The sequence below is a fragment of the Episyrphus balteatus genome, chromosome 3 (genome assembly GCF_945859705.1).
Source record: "Episyrphus balteatus chromosome 3, idEpiBalt1.1, whole genome shotgun sequence".
Taxonomy (NCBI): Eukaryota; Metazoa; Arthropoda; class Insecta; order Diptera; family Syrphidae; genus Episyrphus; species Episyrphus balteatus.
Window position 1 is genome coordinate 66,684,420 of NC_079136.1, and position 22,659 is coordinate 66,707,078.

The window sequence follows — 22,659 nt, forward strand, 5'->3', positions numbered from 1 at the left end:
GTTCCATAATGCATACATATTTGTTTCAATTTCAGCTCCAAAACTCAAATACGCTCCAAATAATCGAAAAAAAGAAAGCTTTCTTCAAAACAATGTTTCTATTAGTTTCCTTTTTTCAGTATCAACTTTTGTTCTCTATTTCTCAAATTTATCTTCATTCGCGTGACTAGAAAGAACATAAGACCTTGTTCATGAGAACTTTGATCACACTTGTTTTTTTTTCCATACCGTCCTTCCTATGTCGGTATGTTTTTGTCAATTCACAACTTGTATTTGCAAATATGTATTCGAAAACACTCGCAAACGCACACAGGTAAATTTTATTTTTCTTCAAATTTTTGATAAAAAGAATTTACGTACGCACCTTATTTACAAATATTTGTTAGAAGATCCTTTGTTTTATTGTTAAAATTCCAATCTTTATTCCCTCCTTTTGCTTCTTCTTGCAAGTTCCAGCAAATACATATCTCCAAGCAGAGAATTAAGTTTTTTCCCGCTGTACCAATGATCGAACCTTGCTTTTATTTGGTGAAATCGCTCATCAGGGCTGCCACCTTACTCCTTTAGCAGTAGATCTACTGCGTTTTAGCCCAAATGAAAATCTACTGCGCAGCAAAACGAATCTATTCCCCTTTTAAAAATTTTAATAGTACCTATTGTTGTCCATTTCAAAATGTTATATACTGAGCCACGTTAACTCACTCTAAATGTATTCACTGAAAAATTCAAATGCAGCCCTATCGTGAGTTTTACGTGAGCAAAATTCCAAACGAAAAATTGAATTTCACTTGTTACTTCCGAGTTGCGGTCGAAAAGTTGTTCATGTTCGCGAAACTAGCCGTATTTTTAACTCTTTTTCAGGTAATTCGAGAAGTTACCGGCATCTTTTAGCTGAGATTTATTTTGGCTACTGGTGAAAAGTGAAACTTGCAATACCTGTTAAGATTTCGGGCGAACAAAATGATTTGAAATGACGTGGAACCGAAGATAGAGCTGTTTTGTTTTTTTTTTACTGTTGAGCTAATTGTTTAATTTGTGTTGTAGTAAAATATATTTCCTTGATTTGAATGTTGTTTGTATATTTAAAAATCTACTGCGGTATATTACAATCTACTGCGCTTTTTCTTGAAATATACTGCGCTCAATTATCTTTGGGGTGGCAGCGCTGATGCTCATCAGATTCAGCAGGTAATTGCTCATTAAATTTATCTGCGTGGCAATGTATACTTCAAGCTGGTGGAAAGTATTGAGCCAAACCAAATATTTATGGTTTTAATAAAACTCGATGCTACAAGCTCAAGTTCGTAGTTCAGTCAAAACATTTTGTACTTTTCAATAACCGTAGAATATCAGATCCATTTGAAATTCCAATTAAACATGGGATTTGATTTAAGCGTAATTGAATCTTATCAAAATATCGAACCTGGTTTTATTTTCATAAATAAATGAAAGGAAATTACTTCAAATCCTGCCAAAACTTTTTTGCATTTGTATTGGGCAGGTTCAGAAATGTTAGGAACTAAATATTTAGGTAATTTCTCGGTCTCTGATTGGTAAACTGTCGAACAAAATCCTTCCAAGGTAATTTTATTGGAAAGCTGACTGGAAAGCTGGACAAGAAAATTTTCCCTAAAGTTTTTTTTTGTCAACATGACAGGTGATTGTTTTTAATTACAGAACTACTGTAAGAAAATTAAATCTTTTTGTGTGAAAAACGAGTTAGAAGTGCACTTTCGTTTATAATTAATATTACTTATTTATTAAAGCAAAGTGAAATTTTGTGTCTGAACCATGCGATCTGCGAAATTCTCAAGTAAATTTCGAAATTTGACAATAATGGCGTATCCAAACTAATTTAGTCAATTTAATGAAATTTCCGTTCAGAAAATGACGTTGCCTAAATATCTAGTCCCTAATATTTCCTGAACGTGCCCATTGTAACTGTTCTTTATTCTCTAGTGATTTAAATCATCTGTCAGTTTTAAGGCATTTAAATCATCTGTCAATTTCAACAAAAACTTTTTTTTTTGTACTTAAAGAGAATGTGAATAACATGACTTTTTATCTAAAGAAACTCTCCGAGAGCTGCAGAAATCCCAACTGACTGAAGTAATTTAAACAATAATTGCAACTTTTCATTTCATACATCCTTGATCCTTTTCTATCTGCCAAATTCACTAAATTATAAAAAAACGAAAAAGGTGTTTTATAATCCACTCATATCAAGCAATTGAAATAAAGATAAAAGTCGTCCATGTGCTACATTAAAAAAATAAAAGAAATTTCAAAAAATCTCGTTAAACTCCATCTTAATGTTCATATTATCAAATCGTTAAAAATATATTATATATCTGGTCTATAACAATGTCCAGTTGTAGAGAAAAGCTCCAACTCTAACCAAAAGTGTGTGTTCTCACTCGACTACATTATTATATTAAATGCTGGACAGAGAAATTTATATAAAACAAAAAAAACGAAAAAAGTTGAACACAATTTCTGTGGTGTGGAACTTAATGTCGTCCCTGGGATATACTCAAAGCGATTGTTTTTTATGATTGCATGGGTTATCGTTGCGTTATCACGGGGATAATTACTGTCCTGGCAGTGCTGCCATTTTGAAATTTAAAAAAACGTGATAAAAAACATGATTTCAGTTCAAAAAACATGATTTATAAAAAAAGCAAAATTTGAAAGAAAATGAACGGTTGTTCATCGTGACTAGGGGTGAATAAAACAAATTATTTCGAGTTTATTTTAGAAAATAGTATAAAGTATCAGAGGTATAACTACACAGGGTACTTTTTGCAAAAATTCTTAAAGTGAAAATTATCAAACTCATTTTATGATGGAGAATTCTTAGATCTTGGCTTCAAAACGTTTATAGTTTTTTCATTGTATATATATATAAAACAGTGGGTCGTAGAGAGCTAATTTTTTTTTAAATTGTAGATAATTTAAAGGGCTACAACAGTATTTTATTTTGTTAGCCAATACTTGCACTGTTTATAAAATAATAAGGCAAAAGTTTGCTAAACAAAGAAACGTCTTTGAGTTAATATAACTTATTTTTTATTTGTTTCAACAAAAATAATGTACACCAAATCGATAGAAAATGTTGTAACGAACAATTAATAGCTTTATTTTTTGTCGTAGGACACTCTGAAGCCGAGTTATTAACAAAAAACGATATTTTTGGGTGTTTTCGCACGGGTTTTGCATGCCTTCATTTATCAATTGCTCGGCCATCTTTGGTGATAAAAAGCTGATTTTTTCTGTAAAATGCAGGACATGAATAGGGCTACAAAATAAATTAGAAAAATGTCAATCATTATTTATAAGCTTTTTTCGAAATAATGACAAAAATGTGTTTTTTAACAGCAAGAATTTGACTTTAAATGGCTGCCATTTTGTATTTACTCACTCAAATACAATGAAATTACATACAACGATAGAAAATATTATAAGGAAGAGAATGTATGTTTATTTTTTGGTCTACAACAATCTGGAGCAAAGATATTAGCTTAGAAGTAAAATATCCCAAAAAATGCATTTTTGTGAATAACTCCGCTAAAAAGAATGATCAGGTGGTGAGAAATTGGGTTTAAGCCTTTTAAATATACCCCTATCGATCCATGAAATAAAAACTGACAGTGCCTCTCTGCGCAAGGTGAGGCCCTTTTTTCCGACGCTTTGACTGGAGTATATAGGAATTATATACAATGGTTTTTTTCGGGAAAAATTGCCCTTTGAAGGAAAAAATAATTATTTGCTTTTGTAATTTACCCACTTTTTTTTTCAAAAGGTGGCCATTGTAATTATAACTTAAATTACAAAAATGGCGGGAATAAAACTTGAAAACATAAATCAGTTTATAATTTGTACTCATTTAAGGTTAATTTCATATATACATACTTCATGTAGGTATTGAAAAATGACTTATTGGGCCCTATCGTGAATCTCGAGGGGAATTTTGTTTCCCTCGGAATTTTTTGTGCGATCCTGAATCTCCCTCGGAATTTATTTCCAGTTAGCAAAAAATCGTAAGAAATGATGTCTACATTCCCCTGGAAAATTGATTGCCGATACCAATAAATACCGAGGGAAACTTTTAATGATCATTTTCGATCCCATATTTAAAACATGGGAAACATTTCGAGGGAAATTTTTATTCAAGATAACCCCCATTAAAAATAACAGTTCATCTAGTGAAAAAGATTGTGGGCTTACAAAAAGATTATAAAGATTTTTCTCTTGGATTAAAAAAAAACATGATTTTTGGCACGAAAACATTAAAACATGATTTTAGTACAAAAAACATGAAAATCATGCTAAATCATGATTTCTGGCAGCCCTGTGTCCTGGGTTTCTATGGAGTCCCTTAACTCATTTTGGTTGTGTGGTGATTTAGATGACCAACGCAAATAATAATTATAATCTCTCTCTGTGATTTTCTTGTTATTATTCAGTAATTCAGTGCCTAGGAAAGGGGCTAGTTTGTTTTTTTAAATGATTCAAGGCAGATAGTTCATTTTAATTTTGTAGGAATATAAGAATTATAGAACTTTTAAAGTTTAAACAAATCAAAACCATTTCCATATTTAAACAAAAAAAAAAATGCCCACAAAGCTCTTTTATGTGGGATGTCCTTTTATATCCATTTTTTCAAAGAAAAGATTTAGTTTTACTGCCATTTTATTTTTAATTCCGCAATGAATATCTAAATCCCTTTGTAAATATCTTATCCCTTAGCGCAATAATATAAGTCTTTTGATTGCATCATCACCAAACCACTGCAAAGTAAATAAATTCGTGTCCTTTGGTTGGTCATTCCTTAAATACACAAATCCTCACAAGTTGTATAGATATCTAATAAAAAAAAAACTCCCATGGGTATCCAATCCAGTCTTCTAAATTGATGTGCCAAAGAGCGGACTTTCAATGCCATAAAACCTGATAGCATTTCGTCCTTCTCAAAGAAAAACAGAAACCCCTTCCCAAAAGGTGAGTAGAGTGCGTAGCGTATATACATAAATTCTTCAGTTAGAAGGACTTGTTATCTCTTCGTCATGTAATCCATCTACTCAAACTGCTTAAGCATAGGTACAACAGCCTCTTTTTTTTCCATTTTTATTTTCTCTCAAATACCAACATCTATTCGCATCCTCAAAGCGAAGAGCAACCTGCAAATCCCTTAACATTCAGTCACATATATATTTTCGCCCTATATCGTCCTTCTTCTGGAGGAAGATTGGTTGTATTTTTTTTTTGTTAGGTTGGGTTGTTGTATAGGACTTTCAACTGATATCCTAATAAACATTTAAATAGTAAAATAAGTCATAAATCTTGAATCCTCCTTTGGGATCCTTTTCGAGAAGAGAAATAAAATCAGTAAAAGGCAAACAAACAAGCAAAAAAAAAATAACGAAATAAAATAAAAGTAAAACTTGGAGAATCGTAAAAAGTAAACCAACAAGCAAAGGAATACATCGAAATCACCCACCCAACTCACAACCCACACAGAGTCCTTGCAACCTTTCTTTCACAATGGCGGCGCATTTTTGGTTTCCTTCTAAATATACACAAGCTTATGGGGGATTTTAACATACATACAGAGCAAAAGACTGTGAAATAAGTATGGCCGATTGTAATATAGGATTTTGTGATGTCCATCCCCAAGATGGATTCCTTATCTTGACTACATTTTTTTATGCTCTCCTTTTAACTCTTCTTTTTATTTATTTATTTTTTTTTTGTTTAATACATCTTTTTTATTTCTAACTGTAACTTGAAAAGGAAGAAAAAATCAGATAACCATTATAGAAGTCGAGTGTTTTGTTTGAAGAAAAATTCTGCAAAAAAAAAATTTGAATTCTGTGCTTTTAGAAAATATTGTTTTGTGATCAAAGAACTTTTGGCTTAATTTCGTTGAGACAGAACTGACCTACAACTCACACCCAACTTCCATCAGATTTTTTGAACATTTCAGATGAATCTATGTTTTCTGGTATTAATTCATTGAACATGTTTTTTCCCGACCAATCGCATGCAGAGTCCTTGTCCTGACTCCTGAGAAGGTTTATTCAGTACATTTGACAGTTCGCTTTTAGACAACTGCAAGCTGCACTGAAGGAAGGTTATTTCGATTGCCTTGAACTTTGTTTCCAGCTCTACACTTCACTCCCAGTCAATTCGGAATTTCGCTCATCTGTCAGTACCAAACGAACAAAAGAAAATAAAAAAAATATCTCCTAAACCGGGTGAAGACGAAAACAAACCAAATTTTTCAAGGACGCGCACAATTTTAAAGAACTGTTTTTTGTAAAAAAAAACTCATACAAATCGATTTCAAGTGTTTTTTTTTTTGTAATAACGTTCTACTATAACTTAATTTAGTGTCTAAAAATCGAAAAAATTGCGGAATTTAAAATATATTTTTTGCTGTACTTTTTGCTTTTTTTGATTTGTTGGTTTGTTTTTGCTGGTTTGTTTTGGTTTTCGCCGAGTTTAAAACGTCAAAATGGTAACTGTAAAAAGAAAGAGAAGACAAGGACAAATGTTCGAACTTCCCTATCATGCTCCTGAAAGAAATTTACGAAAGGAATGCTGTTCAGCATTTTATTTTCTAAAGATAGAGAAAGAACTGTTTGATCAACATATCGCCATAATCTTTTGCCTAATAGCTCAAGTCGTTTGGGTCTATCTACATCCACCTACACTCAAAAATAACAATTTTAATATCTAGTTAAAATTGACTATTAAATTTTAATAGTTAACTTGCAGAATACGTGTATTTCGATTGACTATTAATATTGTCACAAATAACCTTTTTTTTAACTACCTACATATTTTAATAGTTATCCCGATATTAGAATTAGGCAGCTTCTTTGGTCAATATTTGGGGTTTAATGGTTATGTCGCGAGAACGCAATATCATCATACTTTGCTGATCCCTCACACTCATAAACACTATGGATGATATTCTGTTTACTAAAACGATTGTTCCGAAGAGTTTTTTTTGTTGACAGATCGAACTAATATTCTTGGTCATGGTCAGTCACTTGGAATTTGTTCGCAATGCTGAAAACGTGCGTTAAATATGTTGTCTGAATTTTGTTTTACTGACTTTGAAAAGTTAAAGGAGAATAAACTCCGATCTATATTTCTGGAGGCGAGAATTGAAAGAAAAAAAAAACAAGACCTGGCTCAAACCTCTGTGGTTATTAGATATTTATTTCGGTAACAGAAAAGGAGTAACAATTAGCTAAAGAAAAGAAAATTCTGGGGTCGAATTACCGCATCAGTGACCGAGTGAGTCCAATCAGTGATCGAATGAACGAGTGAACGCTTTGGGATGATGTCATTCGTTGGGTAACGTATCGTTTCCCTTTTTGAAATTGTAGTAGTTACATTCTACTACATCGAGTCTCTACTTATTTTTATCGAGACTCTATTGTTTGACAGATAAACAAAAATAAAAAAAAAATAAAAATAAACAAATTTGTTTCATTTATTTTTAACACAAAAATTTTGCAAACAAAAAATGGATTATTTTTTTCTATCCAGCGATTCGGAAGGTAAGAATATTATAAATTTTGTTTCTTTGTATGTAATTCTAATTAACAATAATTACCAAAAGATGAGATGAACCAAAACGGGATAAGAGCAATCCCCTTCCCCTGTCGTTGCCAAATTCTGCGTAGGTTATTTTAGGTAGTAGTGGCTGTCAGGCTAATTACCCGACACACTTAGACCCTTATGGATCCATTGTGATACCACAAAAGACTAGCAAGTTGGGACTCACTAGCCGAACCACTCGGTGCTTCTTATGAATGAAGATAGACTTTTAACGTCCGTTTTCACTAGATCGCTAGTGTATTCGTAGAAGAATTCTCCTAGATGGAGTTTTCTTCTATTAGAGAGAGCAGGGCAGGTGCACAGAAGATGTTGAACAGTTTCCTCTTCTTCTTCATCCATGCAACTTCTGCAGAAATCGTTAGAGAACACGCCCATTCTTTTTGCGTGTCTACCTATTAGACAGTGTCCTGTAAGGACCAGGGATGGGACTTTTTGAAAAAAATGTCGAAGTAGATTTGAACAAATAATGCAGTAGATTCATTTTTATTGCGGTAGATTTTTATATTTGTATGAAATTTCCTAAAAATTAACAAAAACTTAACATTTATTTCTTTTTAAGAAAATATAACAAAAACAGAACAAAAGAAAAATGTATGTATTGACTGCAATCAGAAATACGATCAAACAAAAATAATATGTTCATAACATTTTTACATGAGATTCATGTGGAAATTTTCAACCCGAAACATTTTTGTTCGCATAGAAATTAAAAATATAATATTGTAGGTTTCCCCCAAATGGAATTTATATTTTCGGCAAAACTAGTTCCTAAATTTTAGTTAGAAAAGACCTATCGACTACGTCACTCATTAACTGAAAAAAAAAATTCAAACTACGGGGAGTTTTCTGAACGTGAACAACTTTCATCACGGAACTTATAATAAGGTAAAGGTAAAATTGAAAATTTGAATTTTTTCGTGTGAAATCTTGTTCACATGAAACTCGCTGATTTATTTTAAAACAAAAAGTGCAGTAGATTTTATTTAAAGGCAGTAGATTTGTTTCTTGAAAAAAATGCAGTAGATCTACTGTAATTGCAGCAAAGTCCCATCCCTGGTAAGGACACCTATGGTGGAGCTAATATGCATTCTGTTTAAATTTAACAAACCCTTTGAACGTTTCAAGTAGCTAGGCAAGTATTACTCTGAGTCCATCTGAGGTTGGTTTTCTTTAAAGCGTCCTGCTTTAGCATAAGTTTGCATGTAGCGATAGGTGTTCCTATATTGTTCCTTTCTGGTTGAAGAGGAGTAATTGTTCCTAGTTTGGCAAGTTCGTCTGCCCTGCAGTTGCCTGGGATGTATCTATGTCCCGGCACCCATACGAGGTGAATGTTAAACTGCTCAGACATCTACCTTAGAGATGTTTGACAGTCGAGGACCGTGATTGAGTTTGTAGAGACAGAGGCAAGAGATTTAATGGCTGCTTGACTGTCCGAGAAGATCCGAATATCCGTGTTGGATATTACGTCTTCTCTGAGCCAAGAGAGAACCTCCTTAATCGCCAGAATTTCTGCTTGGAACACGCTACATTGGTCTGGTAAGCGGAAGAAGAGACTGAGATTCAGTTTTTCCGAAAATATGCCACTTCCTACACCTTCGTTTGTTTTTGAACCATCAGTATAGAAGTGTAAAGAGTCATTATCCAGAGTACTAAGGTTCTCCCATTCAGTTCTGGAGGGAATGGAGTTCTGGAAATTATTATCGAACACCAGTTGAGGTGTGGTATAGTCTAGACGATCCGGAAGGAATCCGAAGTTGTTTAGAATTTTTGTGTGGCCAATATGATTACTGGTCCACTGAGAGGTTGCTTTTAGACGAGTAGCTGAGCTAGCTGCTATTTGTTTGCTGAAGATGTCTAGGGGTGTGAGATTTAGAAGTATGTCTAGGGCGTCAGAAGGGGTTGACCTCAGCGCACCGCTTATGCACATACTTGCTGACCTTTGGACTTTGGTAAGCTTGTTTAAGTTTATCGTTTTGTCCAGTGCGGTCCACCAAACTACCATCCCATATGTAAGTATTGGTCTTATGACCGATGTGTACAGCCAGTGTGCAATGTTAGGAGAAAATCCCCATTTGCCACCAATGGCTTTTTTGCATGAAAAGAGTGCCACATTGGCTTTTTTAACTCTTTCTTCAATATTGAGCTTCCAGGTCAGTTTTTTATCAAAAATGAGTCCTAGATATTTAGCTTGATCTTTAATTGTAGGGAGTTTGAAGTCTGGAATCTTGTATTTCCTCGTGAAGATGACAAGTTCCGTTTTGTGGGGATTAATATCCAATCCACATCCTCTAGCCCAGTGAATTAGCTTGTTTAAAGCTGTTTGTAGAAGTTCTGCAAGTGTCTGTGGGTATTTGCCCGATACGGCAATTGCCACATCATCCGCGTAGGCGATAACCTCTAGGTCTAGCAGCAGTTCGTTGACTACTAAGTTCCATAGGAGAGGCGATAAGACCCCTCCTTGAGGGGTCCCTCTGTTGGCTGCTCTACGGGTTTTGAAGTTTCCCATCTCTGAACTGATAATCCTGCTACTAAGCATGATTTCTATCATGTTCTTAAGCGGGTCTTCTATTTTGAGATTGTCAAGAGCATTCATGATTGCTGAGTTCCTGACATTATTGAAAGCACCCTCTATGTCTAAAAAGGCGACAAGAGTGTACTCTTTGTAGTGTAGAGAGTATTCAATGGTGCTTACCAGAGAATGGAGAGCAGTTTCCACCGATTTCCCTTTAGTGTACGCATGTTGTGCCTTAGAGATCAGACATGGTTCAATTTCCTGTCTTAGATGGATATCTATCATTCTTTCTAGAGTTTTAAGCAGAAAGGATGATAGTCTAATAGGTCTTAAATCTTTTGGAGTGACATGAGAGCATTTTCCCGCCTTTGGTATGAAAACCACCTTTGCTTCTCTCCAGGCCTTTGGAATATACGAGAAGCTTATGCAGCTTATCATTATTATTTCCAACTTTCGTAGTATGATATCTGAGACGTGTTGTAATTCAGCGGGTATGATACCATCTGGCTCAGGTGATTTGTATGGATGGAAGCTATTTATTGCCCATATTAGTCTATCCTTGGAAATAAGATCTTTGCTAATTTGATAAAATTGGTTGGGTCGGTGACCAATGTCACTTATTGAGTGACAAATTCTGCGTAAGTATAAAAAAAACTCCTATGCACACAATGGATGTTAAATATTATTTTTTAAAGTTTCATTAAAAGGTTCAGGCTGAACAAAGAGGCATAAACCTAAAGGGATATATGTCAACTGCTGTTCCAGAACCGTTGCAGTTAGCTGCCACTTTATCGCTTTTAGCCAGTGCAGGATATCAGTGCACCGTAGGCAAGTATATTTAAAATGAAATTTTATTTCAACATCATGGTGTCCGGCACTTTGGAGAGTCAGGGCACACAATTTTGGTCAGGAAAATTAAGGGGTTTTGGAAAAAGGTGACCGACTTTTGTTTTATATTTAAACAGGGAATAATTACCTGATTGGAATGAGCCAATCCACCATTTCGAAAATCATTGCACATGTTCTAAATAAAATAGAAACGAAACTGTGCACACATCATATTAAATTTTCAGAAGAAAGGTGGAGTACCTGCAAACAGTGGTTTTTTCAAAAGTACAAAATTCAAGGAGGTAAGTTCATTAATGTGTTTTAAAACTATCATGTAAAATATATGTACTTGTTTTTTGTGCAGTTGTAGGTTGTGTTGACGGCACGCACTTCGGCTTGCAAAAACCTAGCACGAATGAGCATATGTTTTTCAATAGGAAAAGCTTTCACAGTCTTAACTCAATGATAGTAAGTTTAATTGTGCTAAAGTCTAGTATGTTGCTGAAGCGAAATGAAAAATTGTATAAATGTGTTTATCTTTTCAGATTTGTTATCATGAGTATAGAATCCTGGCAGTGGATTCGCGTTATGGTGGAGCTGCTCATGATTCCTTTGTTTGGAGGCATTCATCAGAAAGACAATTTCTGGAGAATAAGTTCGATCCTACCAACAATGAAAATTTTTGGCTCCTTGGCAAGTGGATACATATGTATTATTTATTTTTAGTTCTTAGTACTTTTACTTTTTACTTGCGATATAACACTACGATGATAGAGAATGCAAAAAAAAGTGGGTCCCAGAAGTCCCTTTACCTGTCTGTCAGTCTGTCTGTCTGTATAAGGAGCTACTGCCCAAACGGGTTAACCGAGGACCATCAAACTTGGTATGTAGTATTTTTTTGGGATTAGTTTATTGAACCAAAAAAAAGGGTACCCGTCATACACAAATTTGGGAAAAGTTTGGTTTCGATTTGGTTAAAAAATTCAAATGATAGTTTTTAAGCAAGGTCAATCTTTTAATTATTTTCCTAAAAATGCATCCTAATCAAAGAAATCAAATTGCATACTTGGTTTGGAGCTTAGTTTGATTTCAGATGTTGTTTTTTTCTTAATTTTTTTAAGTCTTCAAAATTTTAGCAACTTGAACTGTAAGATGAAGTTCGTGCGATCGTGCATTTTATTTTTTTTTTTTTTTACTCAATATTGCAGATGATTCTGGATACCCTTTAGAGCCTTGGTGAATAACACCATATATGTAGGTGTCCTGAGGATGGCTCCAGAGAGGGAATTTTTAATGCCGTACACTCCAAAGCACGGAGCACTGTTAAAAGAACAATAGGAGTTTTAGAGGGAAGATAGCGAATACTCAATTACATATAACAAAAGAGGAAGATATAGTCCTGAGAAGTATGCCAGCTTTGGAAATGTAAGCTGTGCACTGCACAACATTTGCATAGATTTCAAAGTTCCATTTGATGATGTTTATTCGGAACAAGATAATTCTCCTGATGAAAGTATTGAAACTGGCACTGGAAACTCGACCAGAATAGCCGAAAGAATAAGGAACTACATTAAAGATTCTCTAATATAATGTAGGTACATGATATATGTAGATAGCCTGCGGCCTGCCAAACAAAAACATGAGCATGAGATTCATTTCGCAACGTCCATGCTTAAATAATAGTTATATAACTGTAAATATTAATAGATTTCTAGAATCTTACTAGTATCAACTTACAAATAGCATCACTTTTTGTATTTTCATTTAAATAATCTTGGCAAGGACGAGCGAATATAAAGTTTATTTATTGCTTTTTTCTTTGTTTTAGTTTTTTGTTTCGAAAAAGTTTTTTTTTGTTTAATAAATGCTGCAACAAAACTAGATCATCATCCACATCATTATCATCCTGATAGCTAGTTTACCAACCTGGAGAAACAACGAACACACCTGTCATCGACTCAAAGAAAAATTATAAAAAATTATTAATGACTCAATAAAAATAACAGTTTAAAACAACTAAAGCGATGAATTTATTTTTCTTACAGAATGCAGAATGCAAGGAGAATGCAAAAAAAAAAAAACCTAGTCCCGGTTTGAAAGCACATCAATTGTAGATATCAAATATTTTTTTTTAACTATCCCCGGAACTTGTTATAACGATTCTTAATTTCAAACTATAAAGTGCGCTGGAATTATGCAAATGTGGGTGATGAGTGATGACATAAAATTTTTGATATCTTGGATGGGTCTTTTATTTGCATAAATAAGAATTTCATACATAAATACGAATTTTATACATGAATACGAATTTCATACCCTATTCAATCATTTCATTCCTTTTCAAGATATTGTAACGATGAATTACTGAACTACTTTTAAGATAAAAGTCTGAACACACTACCTACTCCTGCAAAGGTAGAAATGTGAACGGACCTTTAGTAATTAAGAAAAATATCTCATTGAACACATCTAAAAATATCCCACTGAACACATCTAAAAATATCCCACTAGACTGGAAGTATGAAGTGCCCTTCCTGGAAAGGAAGTTTCGAGAGACAGGGACGAGAGCCTTCGAGGACGTTCTCGAGTCTCGAGATTCCGGTATAAAAGGCAGCGTAGACACCGACCGGAGACAGTTTAATCTTGAAAGTGAAAGAGTACAGTACAAAGTGAAATAAAGTGTTGCGAATTGTTAGTAGTAAATAAAGTGATTTAAAAGTGTGTTTGTTTGAGCGAATAATAAAAGTAAATTGAGTTGAAATAAAGTGTGTTCTTATTTGAACGGAAATATAAGTGGAAATTAAATAAGTTTTATTGTGAACCCGGAATAAAACATTACATTGGTGTCAGAAAAGTGGAATAAAACTTATTTATTTGTGCGAATCAGATAATTTCGCGAATAAAATAAAAAGTGCGCGTGTGTTTTAACAATAAACAAAGTGTAAAACATTTTGAAATAAGTAAAAGTGCTCGCGTTTTGAAAAGTTAAAATGGGTAAAACACTAAATCAGTTAAGTTTGACTGAGTTGAAGGCGGAATTGACTAAGCGAAGTCTTCCTACTGCTGGATCGAAAAATGATCTCATTATTCGTCTACAGGATTATTTAACCCAGAAAAACGAAGATTTGGATACATTTCAATTCGAGGTTGAAATGATAGAAGAACGAGTAAGTACTAGTTCCGATATGTCATCCATGATGGCTGTTCTCCTTGCAAAATTTGAAGAACAGAAAGAACAAATTGAGACACAACGCAAGGAACAGAGAGAACAAATGGAAAAACAACGTACCGAGCAAAGGAGTGAACAACAGAGTGTTCTCGAACAAATGGAAAAACAACGTACCGAGCAAAAGAGTGAACAACAGAATCTTCTCGAAAAATTAGATGAACAGAAAAACATCATCCAAGGTAAGCTTGACGCGATCGAGAACAAGTTCGTTGCTATTGATGCTTCCATCAAATGCGTTGAAAAGCAATCTCAAGAAAAGTTCGAGAAAGTTGAAGAAAAACTCGAGAAAGTAGAAGGAAAGTTCGAGAAAGTGGATGACAAGTTTGAAAAAATGGAAGTTAAAATGCAAAGTATTACTGAGGAACTTGACAAGGTTCGGAAAATTAAGATTCGAGAAAGTTCTGGTGAGTACCCAAAGAAGAAGGAAATGCATCCACCAACATTTGATGGACAAAGTTCTTGGTCGATCTACAAGAAACAGTTTGAGGCAGCTGCAACAACAAATGGCTGGGATGACGAAGACAAATGTATAGCGCTGACTCTTGCTCTTAGAGGTCCTGCTGCTGAGTTGTTACAAACGTTACCACCAGAAAAGAATGGTAACTTTAACGCTCTTGTCCAGGTCATTGAAAAACGCTTTGGAGATGGCCATATGCAGGAAGTCTTCCGCGTCCAACTCAATACAAGAGTCCAGAAAAGAGGAGAAACTCTGCAACAACTTCAAGCAGATATTGAAAGGTTGGCTCATCTGGCATATCCGACAGCAGGAGACGACATTATCAATCAGTTTGCGACCGAAGCCTTTGTACGTGCTGTATCTGATATAAATCTTCAGCGAGCAATTCGAACAGCTGGAAAACGTTCCCTTCCTGAAGCATTAGCGTTTGCACTGACTATGGAAGCAGCAGAACAGGCTTCTCAAGGCGTTCATCGGGTAAGAGAAGTTGCAGTGGAGGAATGCTCTTGTCAAAAACTCGCGTTCCAAAGAAACCAGCGAGACGGAGCTGCTCGATGCTGGAACTGTAACAAGACAGGACATCTCCAGCGGCAGTGCAGATTGCCACCAAGAAGAACTGCTTGCGAACACTGTGGAAACAGGAATATTGCCCAACAACAGGTAAGCGATACAACTAACACTCATGCTCATCTTGTTTCCCATTCGGGAAATCTGGTATCTGGTATCGATGGCCCCAGAACCACAATTCAAGTCTCACAGAGTAAACGAGACAACAAAAGTCTGACAGTGGAGGCGACCATAAACAACAAACAACACGTGGCTACAATTGACACCGGTGCCACCGCCTCTATTGTACGAAGAGACTTGGTGAAGATGACATGGCTACATAACACCAACAGCTACCGTCTGAAGACAGCCACAGGAGAAGCAGCAAGGGTGTACGGTGAAGTTCGTCTTACGATCCGTATGGCAGAACTAGAGTTTTCGCATGTGTTTTTGGTGGCAGATATATGTGACGAGTGCATCATTGGAATCGACTTCATGAAGGACCATGAAATCATTTTGGATATAGGTAATCAAGTCCTGAAATACAGAAATGTGGAGATCCCAATGGTCTATGGCAACGAAAATTCAACATCAATTAGAACTGTCATCAAAGAAGACATGTGCCTGCCTCCTTCTTCAGAAGTTTTTGTGTGGACGAAACTAAAGGGGAATATTGGAAGCCATCGATACCTCATGGTTGAGCCAGAAGTTAAACAAAGTTCCCAAAACATCATCATCGGGAAGACTCTTGTGGCACCAAAGAACAACATGGTACCTGTACGCATACTTAACATCAAACCGTACCCAATCAAGCTTAAGAAAGGAGAAGTTGGGCAATGTGAATCTGTGGCCGCAATAACTAAGATCAACGAGGTGGATACACAGATGACTATGAACTCGGAGAAACTAAAGAAACAAATTCTCAAATCAGACAACTTGAGTCAACATCAGCTTAATGTTGCGGGAAGTCTTCTTCACGAATATGCTGATATTTTCTCTTCACCCAGCGGGCAATACGGCCGGACACAACTGGTGCAGCATCGAATCGATACAGGAGATGCTAGGCCGATTCGTCAACCAGCAAGACGTCTCCCGTTGGCCAAACAAGGTGAAGTTGAAGAAATGATAACAACAATGAAGAAAGACGGGCTAATCGAAAATTCCAAAAGCCCTTGGGCATCACCGGTAGTTCTCGTCAAAAAGAAGGATGGAAGCACTCGATTTTGTGTCGACTACCGCAGGCTGAATGATGTGACGAAGAAAGACAGCTACCCACTGCCAAGAATCAGCGATACTCTAGATGCAATGGAAGGAGCACAATGGTTTTCGACTTTGGATTTGAAGAGTGGCTACTGGCAGGTAGAAATCCATCCAGAAGATCGGGAGAAGACGGCTTTCTCCACAGGAAATGGTCTGTGGCAGTTTAATGTCATGCCGTTTGGGCTATGCAATGCCCCAGCTACTTTTGAGCGCTTAATGGAGTGCGTTTTAAATGGATTAACCTGGAAATCTTGCCTAGTCTATTTGGATGATGTCATCGTTTACGGGAAAACATTTGATGACCATTGTGAAAACCTAAAGGCTGTATTCCAAAGGCTACGAGAAGCACATCTTAAGGTGAATCCAAAGAAATGTGCACTTTTCAAGACCGAGGTTAAATATTTGGGGCATATCATCTCATCCCAAGGAGTGAAGACTGATCCTGAAAAGGTTGACACTGTGAAGAACTGGCCAACCCCTCAGGACAAGCATCAACTTCGGAGTTTCCTCGGTCTGGCAACGTACTATCGACGATTTGTGAAGGATTTTGCGAGAATCGCCAAAAGCTTGCACCAACTTACGGAGAAGGGTAAACCCTTTAAATGGTCAGGTGAGTGTGAGAAAAGCTTTCAGGAACTGAAGCTGCGGTTATGTGAAGCTCCTGTGCTGGCCTATCCGACTCCAGGCAAACAATTCATCATTGACGCAGATGCAAGTAATGTTGGAGTTGGTGCTGTTTTATCGCAAGTTCATGACGGAGAAGAAAAGGTCGTTGCCTATTTCAGCAAGGTACTCTCGAAACAAGAAAGAAACTATTGCGTGACCAGAAGGGAACTTCTAGCTCTGGTATTGGCAACAAAGCACTTCCATAAGTACATCTATGGACAGAAGTTCCTTCTTCGCACAGATCATGGTGCACTAAATTGGCTTTTGAACTTCAAAAATCCAGAGGGTCAAGTAGCAAGATGGATCGAGATACTTCAGACGTATCAATGTCAGATTCAACATCGAAGAGGAAAACTGCATTCAAATGCAGACGCATTATCTCGACGCCCGTGCAAGCAAGACTGCAAACATTGCACACGACTAGAAGAAAAGGAAGTTGTCGCTGTTAGAAGAACGAGAGCTGATCCCATTTGCGGCTGGAGTAATGAAGAACTCAGAATGGCCCAACAGGAAGATTCGGACATCGAACCCATCCTTGCATGGAAGGAACATCAAGAGAAACCAGAATGGGCCGACATCTCCGACCGAAGCCCCACTCTAAAAGCATATTGGGCACAATGGGACTCACTTCATGTGCAAGAAGGGCTACTCAGGCGTAAGTGGGAATCCGCAGATGGTAAATCCTATGTAATGCAGCTAGTCGTACCTCAGTCAAAGGTAAATGATGTTCTCCGAGAGATGCACGGTGGAACTTCTGGAGGCCATTTAGGCATCAACAAGACGCTGGAAAAGCTACGACAGCAATTCTACTGGTTACGTATGAGAGAAGACGTTGAAAAGTGGTGCCGAAAATGTGATACTTGTGCCGCTAGCAAAGGACCAGCTAGAAAAATCCAAAGCAAGATGCAGCAGTACAATGTGGGTGCACCTTTTGAGAGAATTGCAATAGACGTAGCAGGTCCTTTTCCCGAAACCAACAACGGAAATCGATACATCCTTGTAGTGATGGACTACTTCAGCAAATGGCCTGAGGCATTTGCCATTCCAAACCAGGAAACCAAAACAGTTGTGGATAAGATTGTCTTTCATTGGGTGAGCAGGTTCGGAGTACCCATGGAACTTCATTCCGACCAAGGAAGGAACTTCGAATCTAAGATTTTTCAAGAGGTTTGCTCACTCCTTGGCATCAAGAAGACGCGAACAACACCGCTTCATCCACAATCTGATGGGATGGTTGAGCGATTTAACAGGACACTTAAGGAACACCTGTCAAAAGTAGTCAATGATAATCAACGAGACTGGGACCGACATATTCCATTATTCTTGATGGCTTATAGAAGTGCAACACATAGTTCTACTGGACATACACCATCGGAAGTCCTATTTGGCTCAACAATACGTCTGCCAAGTGAGATAAAATTTGGAAGTGTTCCAAACGAGCCACATGAAATGGATGAGTACGTAGATAACCTGAAAGGAACACTGGCTGACATTCACCAACGGACAAGGACAAATATAAAAGCGTCTAGTGACAGGATGAAAACAAGATATGACGCACGAGCGACAGCAACAGGGTTTCAAGAAGGAGAACTTGTGTGGTTTTACAATCCCCACCGACAAAAGGGACTATCACCGAAGCTACAACAAAACTGGGAAGGCCCTTACACAGTAATAACCAGAATTAACGACGTGGTTTACCGTATACAAAGAGGGGTAAGAGGCAAACTTAAGGTAGTTCATTGTGACCGTTTACATCGTTATAATGGTGATAGAAGCAATGGAGTTGTTCGGGACGAACAATCCTAAGAGGGGGGCAATGTAACGATGAATTACTGAACTACTTTTAAGATAAAAGTCTGAACACACTACCTACTCCTGCAAAGGTAGAAATGTGAACGGACCTTTAGTAATTAAGAAAAATATCTCATTGAACACATCTAAAAATATCCCACTGAACACATCTAAAAATATCCCACTAGACTGGAAGTATGAAGTGCCCTTCCTGGAAAGGAAGTTTCGAGAGACAGGGACGAGAGCCTTCGAGGACGTTCTCGAGTCTCGAGATTCCGGTATAAAAGGCAGCGTAGACACCGACCGGAGACAGTTTAATCTTGAAAGTGAAAGAGTACAGTACAAAGTGAAATAAAGTGTTGCGAATTGTTAGTAGTAAATAAAGTGATTTAAAAGTGTGTTTGTTTGAGCGAATAATAAAAGTAAATTGAGTTGAAATAAAGTGTGTTCTTATTTGAACGGAAATATAAGTGGAAATTAAATAAGTTTTATTGTGAACCCGGAATAAAACATTACAATATCAATAATTTTATGTTATCACCCACATCCACATTTTTCTGAAGAATTTTTCTGAAATGCGTGTTATCCGTAGCTGTTTACTTGACGAGTAAAATTCAGCTCGATAGCTGATGAGAAAATGCCAAAAAATTGTACTAGACTACTCGATAACGTGAGCGGTAATGCCAAATTCACATAATTCAGTCACGTATGACTCGATAACTGATGCCGTAATTCGACCCCTGGTTTTATATCAGTATCACCGAAAAAAAAATTTGATAATAACAGCTATCAAATTAACATTTTTCAGTGACAAAAGTCGTCCAACAATTAAAATATCAATTTTGGTATTTTGTCATATCATTTTGACATTTTTTAATTTCAACGAAGAAAAAAAATAACAAAAATAATAAAAAAATTATTTAAATTATTTTTATTAATTTTTGGAGTTGAGGTCACTTGAACTTATATTGAATTTTTTAATTTCAGGTGGGATAGTGAAAATTTCACTCTGACAATTAAAATATCATTTTGACACTTTTTTAAGTTTAAGTGGATAGTAAAAATTTCACTTTGACAATTAAAATATCGATGTTGACTAGATTTTAGGTTTTAGTTTATTATAATGAAACCTATTTCTTTCCTTTTCTTTTTTATTATTTTTATTATTTTAAGAATTTTCTTTCTTTTTTCAAAACATTACTGAAAGGGAATATTCTTTAAAAAATAATGGTGATATTATTTTCTCTATTATAGGTGATATAATTGTTTTGTTATTTTCTCCCAAACTATGAGAAGTAAAATCTTAGTGCCGATCAAATTTTCTCAGTAAATCATACATTTTACTTCGAAAAAACACAAAGCGCCTTTAAATTAGTACACATTAAGAATTTTTTCTATAATATTTTTCAACAATTTGGAATGAGAAATTGATATGAAAAAATGATAATAAAATATCAAAAAAAAATTCCAAAATGTGACATTTAAATATCATCCTGATAATAAAAATACTATTTTAACATTTTAAATATCATAAAACACATTTTATAGAGCATTTTTGGCTGATATTTAAAAAATGTTAAATTGATATTTGTTTTTTTTTTCGGTGTAACTGATCCCAAAGGGTTAAAAACTTAAGTTTTAAAACTATTCAAGATAATGGAATTGATATATCTAAGTGCATAGAACAAGGCTATGATGATCAAACCTTATGTCAGGAGTATATGGAGGGTTGCAAGCCCTTCATAAAGGAGCACACTCCAAATTCCGACCACACGTTCAATACGTAACACATGCATTTAATATGATGCAGCGAATTCTAATGCTAATTTTTTTTTTCATATTTATCTATTATTTTTTTGTTTTATTCAAAAATTAATATTGATTTCACTTTGATTTTTAGGGAATGTATAGATAATTTTCTAAAAAATGGCGGCTTTCGAGCATAACATTAAAAATGATTGGTATTCATTTTTTAAAAATTAATCATGTAACTTAACTGAAAAATATGATCTAGATAATTTATGGCCAGCTGTTGAATCTGTAAAAACAAATTTTGCATAGCCAAAAAGCCCCGGAATTCTACTTATAATAGATTTGTAAGGTCGCTTGTTTAGTTGTTTGAGTTCTCTATGAAAGAATTGCGGCAACTAGCATTTGAAGTTCAAATCTTTGAACTAACAGAAAAAAATAAAATAGAAAACAACTGCGACAGGAATGGCTGGAAAAGATTGGGCTGGTAATTTCATGAAAAGAAACATAACCTATTGCATTGTGAAAGTTGGAAGCAACGTCGCGTCGCACTATGTCGCATTAGAAACTGGTTATCTAGTATTAAAAATCCAAAAATGGTTTAAGCTGTGTGTTCCTAAACATTTCGGTAAAATAATTGTAAAATTTCGGTAAAATAATAAGAAAATAAAGTTTCCTTTATTGGTTTACTAGGAAAATGTAACGGAAGTCGAAATGGACTTAGGGAGTTTTCATTGAACGGCGACGATATAATTTACCATTAACTTATTTATATTTTGAAAAAAACCATTGATAGCAACCGTTTTTAATTAATCGCACGAAATCGGCATTTTGCCACATAGTGCGTCGGTAGCTAGAACCATGTGTTTAAACCGTCTTGTTGTCGCTAACTTTTTCTATCTAGCTGCTGAAGGGATGCGTAAAAAAACGGATTTTCATTTGATACAATATTCAATGTAGATTACAACGGTCTCAAAGAGACTTTGAAAAGTTTTGGCGAATAAAGGACGAAAAGAGTATAATTCTCTGAAGGCACCAGAGCAAAGACAGCTACAGCTACTAGCGCTGATGGCTCCTACATGCCACTTGTTCTTGATAGAAGTTCGACCTTGTTTAAAACCTTCTAATAAGTTGTTTAAATACTGTTAAATAAACTTAACCCAAAAAAGCTTGATTTTCGGATAAGTTTGATTAATGAATTTATAGAAGCTTTACAGAAATTACCAAAAGGTCAAACTTGTGTAACGTTCTCTTTTTTCCATGCCCAACGACCTTACTAAAGTTAAAAAGAAGCTGAAATGTAGCTTTTGTAATACCTTTAGCAAAGCTGAAATGTTTGTTGGGATTTCTTTTGATTTACCTAATGAATGAAACTGTGCCAGAAAATTTACTCACATTTTAAATTCAGCTGTCAGCTCTAAGACAGACAGAACACAAAATTTGAAAGTTTGGTCTTAAACGATTGCTATCACTTTTGAAATAATGAAATTTTGAAATTTTTCTAAAGTGATACCTACTTCAAAAAATTAGTTAGAAACATTCGATTATAAAAATACCAGATATATATTGGTCATGATCGTACTTAACATTTCTTCCCAGAAAAAAGTTTCAGCAAAACTGAGCAATTTCTATTTAAATACCCGTAAATCTTAACGATCAATTAAATTATAAATGATTACAAGTACTAAGCAAGTTAATAAACTAATTTTACATTGATAACAAATTGCTTTTGATTGTGCCCTGTCCCTGACATTGACTTCGAAGTGTCTCCGTATTTTGTATTCCCAAGAATTACAACAATATCAATCTTGCTGTTTTTTTTTTTTGTATTTTGTTTGTTATCAGTTCATTGACAAAGCTCTCTCTACAATTCATTTAATATTTAAAAAAAAAATCAGAAAGTTATGCAAAACTATATATCAACAATATCAGCTGAGCTGAATAATTCTATTTGATACTTTGGTCTTATCATTTACTCTGTGAGAC

The 22,659-nt window shown here is 35.4% G+C and overlaps 1 protein-coding gene across 1 annotated transcript; it reads left to right on the forward strand.

The window, feature by feature from the left end:
• Positions 1-10,817: 10,817 nt before the first annotated feature.
• Positions 10,818-11,953, forward strand: LOC129915050 (putative nuclease HARBI1). Its single transcript, XM_055994506.1, has 6 exons — positions 10,818-10,979; positions 11,033-11,052; positions 11,113-11,277; positions 11,340-11,443; positions 11,521-11,728; positions 11,904-11,953. Exons 1-6 carry the CDS (start codon positions 10,894-10,896, stop codon positions 11,951-11,953), a joined length of 633 nt encoding a protein of 210 aa, XP_055850481.1. The 5' UTR covers positions 10,818-10,893.
• The last annotated feature ends 10,706 nt before the right edge of the window (positions 11,954-22,659 follow it).

What these genes read in the sequence shown, in the direction of transcription:
- LOC129915050 (XM_055994506.1), top strand. Translation starts at nt 10,894, where the DNA reads ATGTCAACTGCTGTTCCAGAACCGTTGCAGTTAGCTGCCACTTTATCG. An exon ending in AAAGTACAAAATTCAAGGAG is followed by an intron (nt 11,278 to 11,339) that starts GTAAGTTCATTA and finishes TTTTTTGTGCAG; the next exon opens with TTGTAGGTTGTGTTGACGGC. An exon ending in TACTTTTACTTTTTACTTGC is followed by an intron (nt 11,729 to 11,903) that starts GATATAACACTA and finishes ACCAAAAAAAAG; the next exon opens with GGTACCCGTCATACACAAAT.